General features: G+C 31.9%; 2 protein-coding genes across 2 annotated transcripts in view; both read left to right on the top strand.

The window, feature by feature from the left end:
• Positions 1-12,091, top strand: part of LOC134722804 (acidic mammalian chitinase-like) — a 56,983-nt gene extending 44,892 nt beyond the window's left edge. The window contains exons 7-8 of the mRNA XM_063586429.1: positions 4,930-5,052; positions 11,789-12,091. Coding sequence (XP_063442499.1) covers positions 4,930-5,052; positions 11,789-12,091 — 426 coding nt within the window. The remainder of the gene's footprint in view (positions 1-4,929; positions 5,053-11,788) is intronic.
• A 119-nt stretch (positions 12,092-12,210) lies between these two features.
• On the top strand, positions 12,211-16,046 carry LOC134722803 (uncharacterized). The gene is made up of 3 exons (XM_063586428.1): positions 12,211-12,265; positions 13,486-14,211; positions 14,748-16,046. Exons 1-3 carry the CDS (start codon positions 12,211-12,213, stop codon positions 14,858-14,860), a joined length of 894 nt encoding a protein of 297 aa, XP_063442498.1. The 3' UTR covers positions 14,861-16,046.
• Positions 16,047-17,938: the final 1,892 nt, after the last annotated feature.

Below are 17,938 nucleotides of genomic sequence, written 5' to 3'. Positions count from 1 at the left end.
TTACATCAGGGTGTAACAAATGTGAATTTGTTTTTAATTAAATTCAAAGATAGATTAAACGGTAGCTTTAATAGTGAAATGAACTAATTTTTTGAAGACTCGCCTAAATGTTTGTTGCATAGATGTATTTGACCCCAACAATTTTATTTGGATCATGCTGTATTAAAATTATATTTATAGAATCATTTATTTGTGAAGAAAAAATAATATTTGTGAAGACCGCATACATCTGCTCACCGTTTGAATATAGAAACTTGTCGATTTTATAATATTGAGAGATATCCTAGATTTTGTAATATGTGTGATAAACAAGTATTTGGAGATGAATATCATTTTATTTTAGTATGTGAAAAGTATAATGAGTTTCGAAAGAAATTTATCAAACCATATTGTTGAAGAAAACCGTCGAATCTTAGACTTTTTAGACGATCAATGCATTTGCATAGGGACATATAGTTCGTCCCTTTTTTTGGTGCTCGGTTGGGACCCCCTTTTAAAGTGGCTGGGTTAACGTTCTCACCAGTATCTGTTCATAATGTAAAGCAACTTAACTTGAAATGATAACAAGTAAACAGTTATTATAAAAGCAGGCAGCTTTAAATTCTAATAGTTATGTCAAAAAAAAATCAAAGTTTTACCGATGCAACGATATTTTATATATTTTGAGTTGAAATGGCCTAGCGGTAGTCTGTTTTCTTCGAATCATGCGGCAACACGCTTAATCTTTGCTGAGCATTCGCAAAGTTTTTAAACTAACATAAGATATATATTAGCTATCAAAACATATGTTATATGTAAGCTATCTGTTATAAATCTATGAGGAGTTTCATGCAAAAAATGGGGGGGGGGGGGATTGAAGTCTAACTTTAAATATATATTTTTTTTTTTTAAATATCGAGATGTGGTACGATTGCCAAAGAGACAACTCTCTAAAAGCATGAAAAGAGATTAACTTTACCGAAACAGAAATTAACAACTATAGTCACGTACGTACGGCCTTCAACAATTTGAAAAATCCATACGCTAAATTCCCTTTTATATTCAGTATAATTCCATAAAGTTATAATAACTAACCCCTTTCAAGACAGACTTTGTCATTTCGGCGGCTCGAGAAACAACTAATAAGTCAATACGAGATTCACAATCGAATATGGAATAAATACACATTTTTGATATGCACGCAATTCAGCACAAATCTTACATGGTAAAAAATGCTGTAAAACAATGATTGAGAGTTGACGAATATCATTATGTCATGACATGTAAAGCGTTGGATGTAGCTATAGATAGACAGACATTTTATACTGGATAATGTTTTTTAAAGTTCAAACTCTGAATTGAGACAGCATTTTCGGTCATCTTATATAAAAAAGAAAATCTATTAAACTCTTAAATAAGCAGCGTGTAATGAATATATTCACCCATCCCGTGTGTAAATAGGATGAATATGAAGGATCCTGAGTGCACATTGTATGTCCTGAGTGCACTAAGGAGGTCATTAGCGGTGTTCAGACGTACCCCAAATAAAAGATTGTATTTTTGTTCAAAATTAGCGCACATGCAATGCACCACCTCTTCGGAGTCCTCCAAAAAGGTAAAATTCCCCTGTATTGGTATGTCTGCTGTATTAAATTCATTGTGTATATTATCCGTTTCATCTACAATATACGGAAATGACACGGCCGGGTATTGTAAAGCTGTTGAGGGACTTTAAATGTCAAATTCATATCCCTGGGCGAAGAAATTACCGGTTTGTGAAAACACTGTGTGTACATTGACTTATAATAGTGTGTTACCTTGGTTTTAGTCTTTCACGCTGTCAGAATGAAAGGTTGAGCAACTTTTGTGGGTTATAAAGGACAAAAAGAGAAGACCGTAAAAAAAATTAAGAGAACAGAAAATGAGCTTTACAAACGTGTCTCTAACGATAAAAACAATGTAGATTATTTAGATCATTCGAAGTTGTGTAAATAATGAATATTAAGTTGTTAAGACTCTTTCATATAATTGTTTTTATTTATTATATTTACAAATTTTATACAAACTTAGGACGATTCAGACCGTGACCTTTTGTATAGACACCTGTTTCTTGTTGAAGACTAGACATGCGCTCTTGATTCATTTATGTTTTTTGTCGTTTGGTTGCTGTCAAATTGAAATATATCCCACATCTCCTGTAGTATGTGTTCCGTTTGATTACTTTAAAATCAGTTTATAAGAATTTATAACTGAAAGGGTTATTATTATAAAGAGATAGATATTTTAAACAGTCTTAATAAATTCCAACGATCACAAATTTAATCTAAATTCGATTTCAATTATTTCGTGATTCTAAAATACGTTTTTGTTTTGGCGAATTCCGTACACTTCTCTTATAATATATAGCATTATTAAAATCGTAATTTTTGTATCCTTGCTATCCTTGCTAAATCCTTTACTGTATGTCACAGCTAGTGAATAAGTCTTAATGTCCGTACAGTGTAAAGTAAGATCTCTTTTCCACACATGGACATTTCATAAGTATAGAAAGTTTGCTATAATGTTCCATCATGGTCTTAGTGCAGTTTCGAGAGCTTAGTGCACCACGGCGGCCTAGGTTGTTTTTAGACGCACCGTAAAGTCCCTGTTACCCCATTGCAACAACGTCCTTTTATAGTATTTTTTAAATTGCTGGGACCATGATACTAATACTAAACTATTTCACTTTTAAATAGTAATTGTTATGAATGATAATATTTTATATGTATGCTGTCTTAGTTTTTAAATAGTTATTTGGTATAATATGGTGTCACGTAAGTCATTTTGGACAGGATATTGTTTGTTTCATAGTATATGTTTATTCTGCACGAATAATTTTTATCGTTACCATTGCATGTATAAAAAACTAAACTATGTGGACCTCATGAGATCGCAAACAAAACAGCTGATTGGATAAATGTGATGAATTGTTACGCCTACGTAAAACTGATATCCAATCGAATGCCAGCAGACACCTGTCAGTAAAAACAAATTGCAAGCGTTGATGGTTAGAGATTTATTTGTGTATTCGATATTTGAAAAATAAGTTAGAAACTCACTATTCGTTTTTCTTTTTTTTCAGCTGGATTCCAATAACTGTTTTTACACTTTTTTTATTTAACAGAAATGTATTTAAAAAAGAGCGCACCACATGTAACGGAGATTTACAAGCATTAAATATAGCGACTTGTGTTTTCGGAACGTCATATTTTCAATAATTCACAGACTTTTGCAATAATATTAAACCTTTATTTTTTAACGAACGCTTCTTTATCTGGTATTTAAGAAATTTATAAATGGCTTTTGGATTATAGACACAATAAAAAAAAATGGAAATCAAATGCACAAGTCTGGCAAAAATGAACGGACAATGCTATGACAATAAACAGAAAACGACAAAAGACATCCATAGTACTGTTATAGTTTTTTCCTGTCTTAAGTTTACAATAACTTAAATGAAATTTATATAGAAAACATGAAAAGTTAAATGATAATGCATACTATTTACAACTTTTTGCGTTGCATAATGTAAAGGATAATTAAATTATTTTGATTTTCTAACTGCATGAATTTAAAAAAACTTTTATTAAATATCAACAAACAATATTTCAAGAGAAGCAACTTTCCAACTACATTTTATATTGTAGATTTTTCCTGATCACAACTTTTGAAATCATAAAAATGGTCACTTTTATTAAAAAAAATAATTAAAGAGAAACAACTTCCTAATTACATGTTGTTCAAATTGCTATAAAATCACAAAAGTTTAATTTGTTTATTTAATATTTTTATCTAAATTCACATTTCGCCTTAGTTCAATTCCCATCAGGCTGGCCTTAGAATATTTTATACCTTTTTTTACCTGGAATTCTCAGCTAAGGCGAAATGAGAACACACCCTTGTAAACTATTAAATATAAAGTTTTGGATGTTTATATTCAATGAATAATTATTAAATATAATTTCGGCAATCTGTTGATTTAAAACTCAATACACCACGGTTTGCGCAGCAGTATGACTTTGAACCACTTATGTTTTTTTTTTCATATAGAAAATGTTAAATAATTTAATAGGAAGAGGTATGAATTAGAATTGATTATTTTCTTTATTTAATTAAAGCATGGCAGACTTTCAGTTAACATAAACCGCCTTCTTTTTAATTTTAATTTTATTCTTAAAAGGGGAGCAACCCCTGATAAACACTGGGAAAGTTTTACCCGTTTTCTGTCCAAATTAATAAAATCGGAACACGACTGAACACGGTCTGACAACATCTTAACGTAATTTTGAATCCATGGTCTGGTTTGGTCTGACACTGTCTTAACGGGTCTAAACAGCCCGCTAGACGTTTCAGTCTTTTCCGTCTGGACATGCCTTAACGAACTGTTTTACCTGATGCGGCTATCGATCGTAACGGAGTCTTAACGGTCTAAAAAGTCTCGACGATTTCCTCTAGCGGTAAATCCAGTCAATCAAGATGTGATCAGACCAAAATGACCGTTTCAGATTGAAATCGTGCTACTAGTGTGATCATATTCTTGCAAAAGACATTCGTATAATTCGCTTGAAAAGGTTTTATTGTTCCAATTTAATCATGAAGATTTTTACGTGCATTTCATGTTTTCTTTTGTTTTTCCTGAAAGCAGTACCATTTTTAGCACTCACAAAGAAACATTTTCTCAATTATTACGTCAGGAAACAAATAATATCTCTTTTTAAGCAGTCATGTGTATTACAATAATTACAATGACACATTGTCATCTAAATTCTCCTCCAACTATTTTCAATCTTTTTATTATTTTTTTATAATTTGGAGTATACCTTCGTTTACAGTTAAGTCATAGAAAAATGATGACGAGCAACATAATTCAAACAAAATTATTATTATTCATGGAAATTATCATTGTAACAGATATGTGCTCTTCAAGATATTGGAAAAGGCCACATAGTGTACGACAGTGAACAGATGGTTCCTTATTATACCGACGGTTCCTTATGGGTTAGTTTCGACGACGAAGTTAGTCTTGCAATGAAAGTAAGCATTCGGTAAAAATTTAAAAAAAAAAGTAAAAATATAATCCTGAGTTTTTACAGACATTTTGTAGTCCTGGTTAATATTGAATTTCATTCCTGAACAGTTTCAATTTTTCATAATCTTCAAAAATTCAAATGCATGCATGGTGCGCAACGTTATGACACAGAGATGAAAAGATATAATTGTGGCTTACATATCTCAAAATTCAATTTGTTGTTTCAAGTGCGAAATATTTTATAATACACAACAAAACATAAAACTAAACTGAAACCTTTCCATGCACATCTTACCAAACAAAACATAAATTACGTGACCACTAAACTGACACCTTTCCATGGATAACGTAGCAAACAAAACGATTGCTGATATTTAAGTAAACTAACACTACAAACAAGTAAGTCTGAAATGACCTGTACTGACTTTTACTCAACCAGACGGAATTGGTCAGAATTATAGTTGACATTACTCAACCCCAGTTTTAACCGTACTCGATTGTACTGATTTATAGATGACTCTTTATATTATTACTCGACCAGTCTTAAACAGTCTAATGTGTGTGTCTGACCCAAGTCAGGAGCCTGTAATTCAGTGGTTATCGTTTGTTAATGTGTTACATATATGTTTTTCGTTCATTTTGTTAATATAAATAAGGCCGTTAGTTTTCTCGTTTTAGTTGTTTTACACTGCCTTTTCGTGGCCTTATATAGCTGACTATTCGGTTTGTGCTTTGCTCATTTTTGAAAGTCGTATGGTGACCTATTGTTGTTAATTTTTGTGTCATTGTTGTCTCTTTTAAAGAGTTGTATCTTTGGCAATCACACCACATCTTCTTTTTGTATATTAACACGTGCTAGACCTGTACTAGTGGACGATATTATGGACATAATTGTGCAAATCGTGATACAAGCATGAAATTTGGTATAAAGGTTAACTAAATGATACTCATAAAAATCCGCTGCTGGCCAGAAAAAATAATCATTTTTTCAAGATGGCCACCACACATTTTGAAAATGGCGTCATAACAAATTAGCCAATATTTGTTAATCCTTTGAAAGGTGTGTTATACGTAAAATCCATTGTTAGATTTAATAAAAAGAAAATGACAGTTCCTAAATAACGACTAGACAATACATTAATGAAACTTAAGGTGACTTCCGGTTTCAAAATGTCGGCTAACGAGTCAAAAATGTCGATTTTTTTTTACTTTCAAGCAATTTTACAAGGGATTTTAATCCTTGAAAGATGTCTTATGTATAATTCAATGTAAGATATGATAAAACGTTAAAAACAACTCCTTAGTACGACAAAACAACACATAACTGACGAAAAATAGTGGTTTCCGGTTCCAAATTAGAAGCAAATACGTAAAAAGTATTTTTATAATTTTCATCAACTTAACAAGTAATAACACAAGCATGAACTAAAAACATGAAATTTGGTATACAGGTGGACTAAACGATAATTAAAAGAAATCAGGTGCTGGCAATCAAAAATTTCCATTTTTTCAAGATGGCCACCGATCATTTTGCAAATGGCGTCATATCCAGTTGTAAATCTTTGAAAGTTGTGTTATAGGTATAATCCAATGTAAGGTTTTATTAAGCGTAAATTACACTTCCTAAAGTACGGAAAAACAACACATAAATGACAAAAAAGAGGGATTTCCGGTTTCAAAATGGCGGCAAAATTTTTGAAAATGTATTTTTTTATAATTTTCATCAACTTAACAAGTGATATCACATTTCTTGTTAAGATTAAATGCCTAGTTTTGTTAGAAAGACAGGGTCGTTATTTTAAAATTATCGGACAGTAGCCAATAACAAAACTCGTACAAGGAATGACAGAACGGTAGCATTTACAGTCACCAACACAATTGGGTTTTTCGCCTCCTCATTTCAAAAGTTCCCTACAGGAGGATGCAACTTTAACGGTAGCCGAAGAAGTCCTCGATTTTTTTCTTTCATCCAACGCCAGTGTTCATGAATTGGTACATAAATCAGGCTGAGCCCAAACTTATCCTCCTTGATACGTTGCTCTTTGGATGTGATCCGGAAAAAAACTCTTGTAGGCGGAACTACATCACCATGCTGCTGCTTCCTGGGTTAAAATTTACATCGTGCCTCGTTAACAGCAAATAGTGATGTTGTTCTGTCATACATGATGCAAACAAATGCTTCTGTTATGTCCTTGTATGTGTCGTTATACTTCAGCAAAGAAATAAGTATGTCCCTTTCATGTTGAAATAGTTCCTATGTCCTCCAAACTGACCTATTTCTTTAGTGTCACATGCACTGAATGTATGAATGAAAGGAAGAGTAGCTACACGAGGACCCAACGCATTTGATATATCACGTACAGGAAGCCATCAAATGTTTTCATTCCTGCCAAAATCTATTCACAGTTTGTTCCACCATATTTTTGAAGTGCTGCAATTCTTAATACTACTACATCTGTGTCGGTGCTACCTTAAACTACCGTCCTACAATTTTCATAATCAGGCCGAACATGGACAAACATTCGTATATCTGCTTCTCTATGCTTACAAGGCGTAGCTGGAAAGTATCCTCTACAGAAGCATTTCTGTCGGAAAGACACTTGAACAATTTCGTTTCGTTGTCATCTTTATAGAGAAAATTACTCCAAAACCCATCTTTTGTCTTTTACATCTAGCCTTTCAATGATTCATTTAGTAAATCTTACACAGTATCTACTCTTGAATACTTATCGATGCACGATTTTATTTAAGGCCGTATAACACAATTGCAAAATCATCCAATATTGATTCTCTACAAGGTGGAACTGGAATTAACCATTGCTGCTCAACGATAAATGCGTCAGAATTTGTATCTGCAAATTACAAAATGTTTCAAGTTTATTCATTTGCACCGATTTAATACCACTGTTTAAAATGACATCCGAAGACAAAAACGGAGGAGCACTTTGTCTTTATGGATTAAGAAATATTCCAAATTAATTTGTCCACTGCGACATAAAATATAAGTCTAGAAAAGATATCTAAGAGCTATAGCTTTGTTTTTTACAAAAAAGTTTACAGTTCTATTTTACCGACATAATAGGAGTTGTTCTTTTTAATCTGGTTTTAAGAAACCGGTTCTCCTTCGTTTTGTATTTGCTTCAAACGATCTTCAAATTATTTGCCTTTGATCTTTTTAAAGAAACCCTTGTGTGTTCATCTATTATAGAATGCCTCAAACCACTAGATCTTGCAAATTTATCTGATAGTGTACTGACTTCTGGTCTAGCTACCATCAATACGTCTTAATGAGGTCTTCGGTTAAACCTATGACAACACATCGCCCTTAACAATTGCATTATTCTGTTTTTGTCTGATCAAATGTGTTATATGTAAAATATTTTCTGGTCTTACGTACAGTAAAATTATCATTTTCAAAATCAAAATCAATTGCCACCTGTGGGTGACTTAAGAGAAAGGAAGCCATATCTCGGAGAAGGTCGGTCGCGATCGAGAATATGTTACACGATCAAGACCTAAAGGAATACAGTAAGTATCATGCTTTATATGGACTGTTTGTACAAAATCTGACTCATGACATAAGCATACTACCAAATTCACAAGAAGTTCTTATTTTATAATTGAACGCCAGGAATTGAACTGTGGTAGAAATGACTATATTTTCATACGCCAGTCTATCAAATCATTGAACGTCACAGAGTCAGGACAAGATTATAATGTCGGTGTTTAGCTTTCTAAAGCCGATATATACCTCTCAAGCTAAAACACATAGAGTTATCTGATGCACGTGTCTAGTCCTAGGAACATTTGAACATACATACAAGAATATGCCGTTCTAGGTGTTGCAATAATGGTTATAGTGAGGACACATACAAATCACTCATTATGTCTATAAATAGTTTGCGCATGCGCAAAATTGTTGAATCATATGTGTTATAACCTTGAAAAATGTTATCAAACCAAATCATAATATCATTGAAAATCCCAAATCACTTATTTTATTGTAAATATTTTTTAATGAATTTTGTTACATTTTCGCGCATGTGCAAACCCTGTATGTGTCAAATACTCATGTCTAGTGAATTTTTCACATGTAAAGAAGGTAGCTACCAACCCTGACAGCTGTTTTTCACTAAAAGAAGGTAAACGAAAAGTTTAGAAAAAAAAACAGTATTTTAAACTGAAAAAACAGCCATTTTAGAAAACGGCGGTGGCCAGCAGTTGTTTCTTTAAAAGTATATAATAATGATGCTTTGTGGTAATTTTCATGCTTGTATCATCATTTGCACAATTCCCTCGATTTTGCCTGCTAATATCCTCCACGTATATGTTTCAGTCTAAACCATACCCAACCAAATATTTGACCAATACTCTACCTGTCTAAACCATATTTAACCAACTAACCTCTTCTTTTTCTAAATTTAACTGGTGAAAGGTACGATACGGCCTGTTTTTTACCCCCTTAATTTTTCATTTACAAGGAACAAAACTTAAACTTGATCTTTAACTCATCATGCGTTTAGAAAAAAACCTCCGGATAACTGTGATTTGTAACAGTTTATCAAAGTCCAAAGCCCGTACTTCCAGCAAACATTAGCAGAGCAGAACGAAACTTAAACTTGATCTGTAACCCATCATGGTTAAGTCAAAAACCAAAAATCAGCCCAATATGTTAAGGTGTTTAGAAAAAACTCCGTATAATAGTTTGTTGCGGAATGACGGAATTTCGGAATGACGGAATTTCGGACAAAAGTAAAACTATATGGCACCGACAACGTAATGAAATTAATAAAATTGTCTTTTTGATTAGTGTGAATACCTCATGCTTTGGGCAAACTCATTAAAAAGATCACACCTTGTCAGCGAGTATCAAATTCTAAATAACATTCCTCCGAAATTGCAACGTCATGAACAACACAAGCTGCAAGGTCTTTTGATTCAGTAGATAATTAATACACGAGTTAAAGAAAAATAGGATTTTCATTTTACACGTAAAACACACAAGAACTAATGTAAACAAACCTTATTAAGTGTTTCTTGTTTGCCATGCCTTTAATTTTGACCAAAAAATATTCAAATTTAAATGAAATAAATGCTGTTTTTTTTTAATTACTGCAACTTTGGAGCACATTTCCTATTTTTAAAGGTTATTCAAGTCATATGAAACGAGTGAGTGGTGAAAAATAATGTTTGTCCAATTCTTGAACCAATGCATGTATACATTATAAACTTAGTCCTCTGTGCACGATTTTATCATTATTTTCGCAAATATATCATATAATCGTCATTTTTTTTCTCTCGGTTTGTTATGATTTAACAAACATGGCTGCTCATTAAATGCCGTGTTTTGAAGCCGAGTTTTACCGATTGACACATTATAGTTAATAAATCACAAAAAATCATGGGTATTGAGCACGTGTTTAACATGTATAATCAGATATTTGTTTATTTCAATGACAGATCCATGCGTATTGTGGTCACCGGATTTTTACGAGGAGGGTTACGCTCGGGTCACTATGCATACGGAAAATATGTCGGCGAATTGCTTCCTGGAAGCAAGTAATTAAAAATAAGTAACTTCTTCTAAATGTGGATTTTCCTCAGAAAAAAGTATATGTACATAAGTTATATAATGAAAACTATTCATTTAGTTATAAAAAACATATGCATATATTTTTTTTTAATTTGAGGTTTCTTATGACTTTAATTATAATTATAATATGAAGTCATGGTTTTACAAAACAAAGGTGTCAATTTCTAAATTGAATAAGTAGCTTTATATACTATTTTACATGTATATGTATTTTATTTAAGAAACAAGAAAATCACTGCATTATTTACTCTACTCTACTGACACCATAAATTTATACTAGGCTTCAGTTCAAATGATTAAAATTGTCAAGTAACCATAAACTATAGCTGAAAGATTCATAATATTTTAATAACATTGAAATTTTAGTCACAATCAATTTTCACATAATAGATCAGCTTGTTTCATTTTATTTAAAATATATGTGTGACTGTTGATGACTATGGTGTTGAACAATATTATGTTTATTGTGAAATTTTGGTTTAAATGCTATAATGAATACATTTATAATTTGAAATCTTTGTTCAAATTACTAGTTCCTAAATTGATCGAATACAATGTATAGATAACAACAAAAATGTCTAGGTTGGTTAAGACTTAGACGGGTATGGTCAAGACTAGGTCGAGCTTGGTCCAGACTAGGTCAAGCATGGTTCAGACGCGTTTAAAATGGTTAAGTACTAGTTCAGACTATAAGGTATGGTTCAGACTACGTCGAGTCGAGTGTTATCAAGTAAATTTAAGACAAATTCAGGAGCCTGTTATTCAGTGGTTGTCGTTTGTTTATGTGTTATATATTTGTTTTCGTTCATTTTTTTTTTACATAAATAAGGCCGTTAGTTTTCCCGTTTGAATTGTTTTACATTGTCTTATCCGGGCCTTTTGTGGCTGACTATGCGGTATGGGCTTTGCTCATTGTTGAAGGCCATACGATTACCTTTAGTTGTTAATGTTTGTGTCATTTTAGTCTTTTGTGGATAGTTGTCTCATTGGCAATCATACAACATCTTCTTTTTTTTTTATATTAGACGAGTCGAGTAAGAGTCAGTACATTCGAGTACAGATATAGGCCATTTCAGACTTTTACTGGTTTGTAGTGTGACAAACCATTGTAACGTATTTCTCTGTAATATCTCTATTATTTTTTACAGATTGAATGGTTGGTATCCGAAGGATATGGTGGTGCCATGGTATGGGCTCTACATCTTGATGATGTCAATCAGACATGTTCTAGAAGTAATCGTAAATACCCTCTTTTAAATACAATTAAGGATGGACTGGTTATCGCTGAGAATGGTGGCACACTTACAACTCCTTCACTTCCAACTGGAATGTCTTCTGCAGTGCCGACACCATCAGACCCAACGACACAAGATGTGTCAAGTGAATCCACACAGGGAATATATAATTTGACAACACAAGAAAGGACTAGTTCAGGTACATCGTACAATTAAATAAACAAAGGGGATAACAATTAAGAGATACACATAGCGTGAAATTATAAAATAATGAAAATGATTTTTCTACACCATTATTCTAAAAAAGCAAATTAGTATCAATATCCAATGCATATATGCAAAAGAGTCTAAAGAAACATATACGATTATTGGATTTGAGAATTCAGGAAAGTAAACTTACTTTATAACTTAAACATAATATATTGTGATTATCTCATCAATGTATTTTGTGTTATTCGAAATATAGAAAAATAAAAAACTTATATTCTTAACTTTTAATTATTGTAATCTTAAAAACGAAAACCCAAAAGAGCTTTCTACAAGCACAGGCAATATTTTACCCAATATATATTTGGATTTTCGCAAAGTGCTTTTTCGATTGTCTTTTAGAAGGTTCTAAATAAATTCTGCTTCATACGATTACAGATAAAAATCGACCGGTAGGCGTAAACAATTTGTTTCCATTGGAATACAAACTGTGTGTTGAAATATCAATCCTTCAAACTCAACTCATATATTCCTGATAAAAAAGACAAGCATTTGATAATATCAACTCCAGTTTATTTTCTGATAGATTCAAACTGGTTCTTGAATAAACTTACTTTATAACTCAAATACATATGTAGAACAAATTGTGATTAACACATCAACGTATTTGTGTAATACGAAATATAGACAAATAAAGAACTAATATTCGTAGCTTTTTATTAAGTTCATCTTTAAACTGAAAACCGATAAGAGCTTGTTTATCATCACAGATACTCGTTTCCCAAATATATATTTTTAATTTCAAAATTATAATTGTCCTACGACGATGTTTAAAGTATACGAATATATATAGTCAACTGCACATTACTAATACACATCAACATATTATTAAGGCAACCTTGATGGCAACGTACCAAAGAAACATTTTCCGGTAAGATGAATTTGATTAGGTATAACATTTAAAGGTACCATATGTAACTTGTCTGATAACAACTTTGTATAGAAACCGGATTGAAACAGTTTGCATTTTTAATCTAGTTCGAATTCTTTTCCTATATATAGGTACATATTTGCCCCATCTACTTTTCTTTTCATAGAAGACTTCAATAAATTATAAAAAGTCATAAGAATAAAGCAAGTGGATTCTAGATATTTTGATTTCGTTTCTTGTAATTTGAAACCAAAATAATGCAAATGCTATTAAATAGGAGATAAAAGTCCCAGTTAGGTCTTCCCCGCCAATTATTAAAATCAAATATCTCGTATGTCGATTCTTCTAAGCCAACTATGTGGTCATTAACTAATGCTCTTCTGTTTTGAAGTATCAATTTGTATTTGTTTTCACCCTACTTCTTCCTTTACTTTTTCAAATGATTTCATCAACAACTTTTTAAGTTAAAAAGGACTAACCGTAACTTTAAATCATATTACAGGTTTACCATGCACAGACAAAATCAGTGGAATATATGCTGATTCAGCTAACTGTTCGAAGTTTTACAATTGTGAAGGAGTAGCTTTCCACATCAACTGTCCGATAAACCTAATTTATAACTCAAACAGAAAATACTGTGATTATCACAGCAACTTAGTCTGTGTTACACAAGCGGATGTATCAACCAAAGCAATATCTACGTTCCCTCCAAGTTCATCGTCAGTCTTACCAATAAGTACCTCCAGCTATTTCACATCGCCGGAAATTTCGTCTGATTTAACATCTACGTCATCAACGTCTAGTATTCAAAAATCGCCTTCGACTAGTTCATTCGTTCCATCTTCATCCTTTTTACCAACACAAAGTTCAACCGTCACTTCAACATCAAAACCTCCCTCTTCAAGTCAAAATCCAAGGTTTACTTCCGTGATGACTGGTACTTTACCAACTATAACGAGAACAACAACAAGTCATGTATCAAGTATCATCACGTCTTTAAGGACAACAGCAGCGTTACCTTCTACTACACAATCAATTCCGCTTACAAGTGTGCGTACGCCAGTCACAACATCTATCACCAGTACTTTAACAACACCGACATCAACTAGTTCTACTGAATCTCCATCAATAGTTCCACCACAGACGACAATACATACGTCTGCACAACCATTAGTTACACCTGAACCAGTACCTTTAGGTATGTAAAATTAAGTTCTAGGATGTCGAACATTTGAATAATATGTACACTTTTATTACATCTTCATTCAGAAACAAGAATTGTAAATAGGATATAAGCATGTGTGTGCTTGGATCATATATCTTTTCTTTAATATAATAAATTAAGAGGATATGATATGTTAGCGAATGAGACAGATGCTCGATAGAAACCACATGACATACATTTAAATATTTTAAATTAGAAACTATATGTTATCGTATTACCTTTAAGATTGAGAACAAGCCAGAACTTAATGAATATACTACTAATAATGTACTAGTATATCACACTTGTTTTTAGTTTCCATTAACTTTTTATATCTATTTACGAAATATGCTTTTCTGGTTAATTAACATGATTGAGGAGACACGAACCTAAAAGAAAGAAATAACGGCAACAGGATATCAATACACACTTTATCTCAGTCAGTCATGTTAGTGTCAACTAAACAAAGATCATATACTTATCAATAAAAATGATAATAACATATTTGTAGTTGATTATTACCATTTTAGATTTCTGTGTTGGAAAGGCTGTTGGTCATTATCCACATCCAGAGGATTGTTCGAAATATATAACATGTATAGGTATTAAGAAATATATACGTAACTGTCCGGCGGAATACTAAAACAGGATATTGTGATTGGAACAAATATTTGGTTTTGAGAAAAAGTACTTGCTGTGTTGATATACAATCAGTATTGACAGGTGATAAAAAAAAAACACTTGTTAACATTAACCGTATCAGAATGAAATTTTTTTTATGATATGTATTTATTTTATTGTACAACATTATAAGATAAGAATAATTTAGTAGCTAATGTTTGTACGATTTGACTTTATTAAAGTATGTAGCTTTGTTACAAGTATTTATTAATTTTTTTTAATTCAAATGTATCGTGTTATTTGATTTTGCCTGTTTAAATCTAGTTATAACTTATTTCATTTTATAATTGTTAAACTTATACAGAGTTGATTAGTTTGAGGGTCTGACAGTTTCAAAAGTTTTATGTTTTTGATTTTCTAAATGGACTGATATTGATCGTCCATGATGAATATATTATAGACAAGTGTCGTTTTCTTCTAAATTGGTGCATCTATGACCTATCATGCAATTAATATTCTGTAAGTAGTACATGTAAAGTTTAAATCGTTAATGGTATAAAAGATCACTTCTGTATTAATTATTTGCATAGCTTTTGTTGTAAGAGGTACACATGAATTAAACTTTTCAAATATTGAAAAGGATCCACTTTAAACAAGGTTTAAATAAAACTGGAAATCAACATCAAGTTTAGAAAACCTGCATTACTTCTTGCCTGCTTAATTTATGATTTTAGTTTAATTATTATTTAATTTGATGTTACTCTCATTTTTTTTCTTTTTGTGCATTTTAACTTACCTTAAGAGATAAATGGCAATTATTTGAAAGTATGACTTATCCTTTTCATGTTATGTTAGCGTGATAACTTAGGAACTAAGCTTACCCTATGCATGCATGGATGAAGGCAACTGACGTTAACTTAGTCCATTGATGCAAGGACTAACACAACAGACTAAGTGAATAATTGAATAATGTATAATGTCTATCAAAAGTAAATTTACCTCAAGCATGCAAGAACTAAGTCTGTTATGTTAGTCCATGCAAGCAAGGACTACGTTGTCGTTAGTTGCCTTTGTCCATGCATGCATGGACTAAGTCTGTTGTGTTAGTCCATGCCAGCATTGACTATGTTAACGTTAGTTGACTTCGTCCATGCATGCATGGACTAAGTCTTTTGTTTTATTCAATGTAAGCAATGACTAAGTTTACGTAAGTTGCTTTTGTCCGTGCATGCATGGAGAAAGCTTAGTTCCTTATTTTATTGTTAATATCTGTTTTGTTCGATTTAATTAATTAAATAAACAAGAATACATGTATATATTTAATTTACTTACCACCATACCGCAATATATCTTAAATTCCACTTCAACAGAATTTGTGTCACCGATCAATTTTTAACAGAGACCATTATGATCGAATCCTACCAAGATTTTAAATTCTATTTATATTTTTTGAACTTTGTAAAAACCATTAGTGAACAAGTTTATAATTATACTATTAAGTATTCCATATCGTAGTGCAACAATCAGTTTAAATACAGGCGACAGTAGTATACCGCTGTTTGAAATTCATAAATCAATTGAGGGGAAAGAAATCCTGGTTAGAAACTAAAACCGAGGGATATGCATCAACTATAAGAGGAAACCAAAATTACAGAAACACTGAAGTGAACAAAAAAAGTAAAAATGCAACACACACAGCACTGAACATTAACTTAACAACTGTCTTTTTATTCAAGACTAAGTATGAAAAATTTAAGAAAAATGGTGAGTTTAAGGTGGTATGGGAGTCTAAAATAAAAATGATAGAATTTGTTCATACTTTGCCAAAATGTAGTATCTATTGATACATGTTAAAAAATATTATAAAAATGATAGGTCACCGTGCATTTTTTCAAGCTACGGGTCGTGACAAAATGACACATTTTGTATGGATTATACAGGAAAAAACACCATTTTGTGAATAGAAACTAAACGAAATGATAGAATTGTAAAATAAATTAGGAAAATATAGCTTTCAAACCATGCTTTGATAATATCAAAAGAAAAGATAGGGTCACCGTACGTTTTTTCCGGCTAAAATACAAAGTAGGAAAATTCCATGAACAATCCAACAGAAAATGCACTGTTTTAGAGTTACCTCCCCTTAAAATGACAATTTCAAAATATTAAAAACAACCAAAAATAATCTACACTTGTACATATATTTATATTTATAAGTTATATTCTTATAAATTGGATCTTTTAAATATAAAAACACATGAAATATCTGCATTCTTGCATCAAATTTTGCTAATTTGATAGAAAATATGGACCTTAGATTCTCTGTTTTTACAATCCAAGATGGCGAAAGACACCCATACCACCTTAACCAGGTTTTGTGCTAGATAAACATCGCGCTTTTATCACAATGTTAAACATAACACGAAATGTGCAACATTACAGACCGGGATACTGTACAAATAAATGCAAGAATGTTCAGGATAGAGTGACACACAAATAACCATTACAACAGTATATTTATACATGCTAACAACAGAATAAAAAACGAACACGTAAAACAGCAAAGAACAGCACACAAAACAGCACAACAGAACCACGAACTGTCTTGCTCACGACTGCATGAATTCACCCAACAAATGTGACGTCACAGGACATTTTCTTAAAATGTGTTAATGCTCAAGATCAGATCAGAAAATGCATATATATATATATATCTAGCCGGGAATATGACAGTTGTCATCCATTCATTTGAAACATTTGAGCTTTTGATTTTGCCATTTGATTAGGGACTTTCTGGAGTTCAGTACTTTTGTTTTGTAACTATGTCATTTGATGTGATTTGTAACAATTACAAGTATATTAGAAGTTTTGGGAACTAGGTTTAGCAAATTATTAGATCGCTTAGTGACAAGTACAATATTACTAGTAATAATCCAATCTTCTGTTTCACTCACAGGAGCAGTTATACCTTGATTTAACAAATTGTCAAAATGTTCCCTAACAATTTCCATCCTAAAAGAGGGAAGGCGATATGGAATCGGTGTTTGCCAACGGCGTTTGGTTTTAGTAAAATCTCATGTTCCATGACACGTATTAAAAA

This window comes from Mytilus trossulus, chromosome 6 (genome assembly GCF_036588685.1).
Source record: "Mytilus trossulus isolate FHL-02 chromosome 6, PNRI_Mtr1.1.1.hap1, whole genome shotgun sequence".
Taxonomy (NCBI): domain Eukaryota; kingdom Metazoa; phylum Mollusca; class Bivalvia; order Mytilida; family Mytilidae; genus Mytilus; species Mytilus trossulus.
The sequence above is the reverse complement of the archived record's forward strand: the minus strand, read 5'-3'. Positions and strand labels throughout refer to the sequence as shown.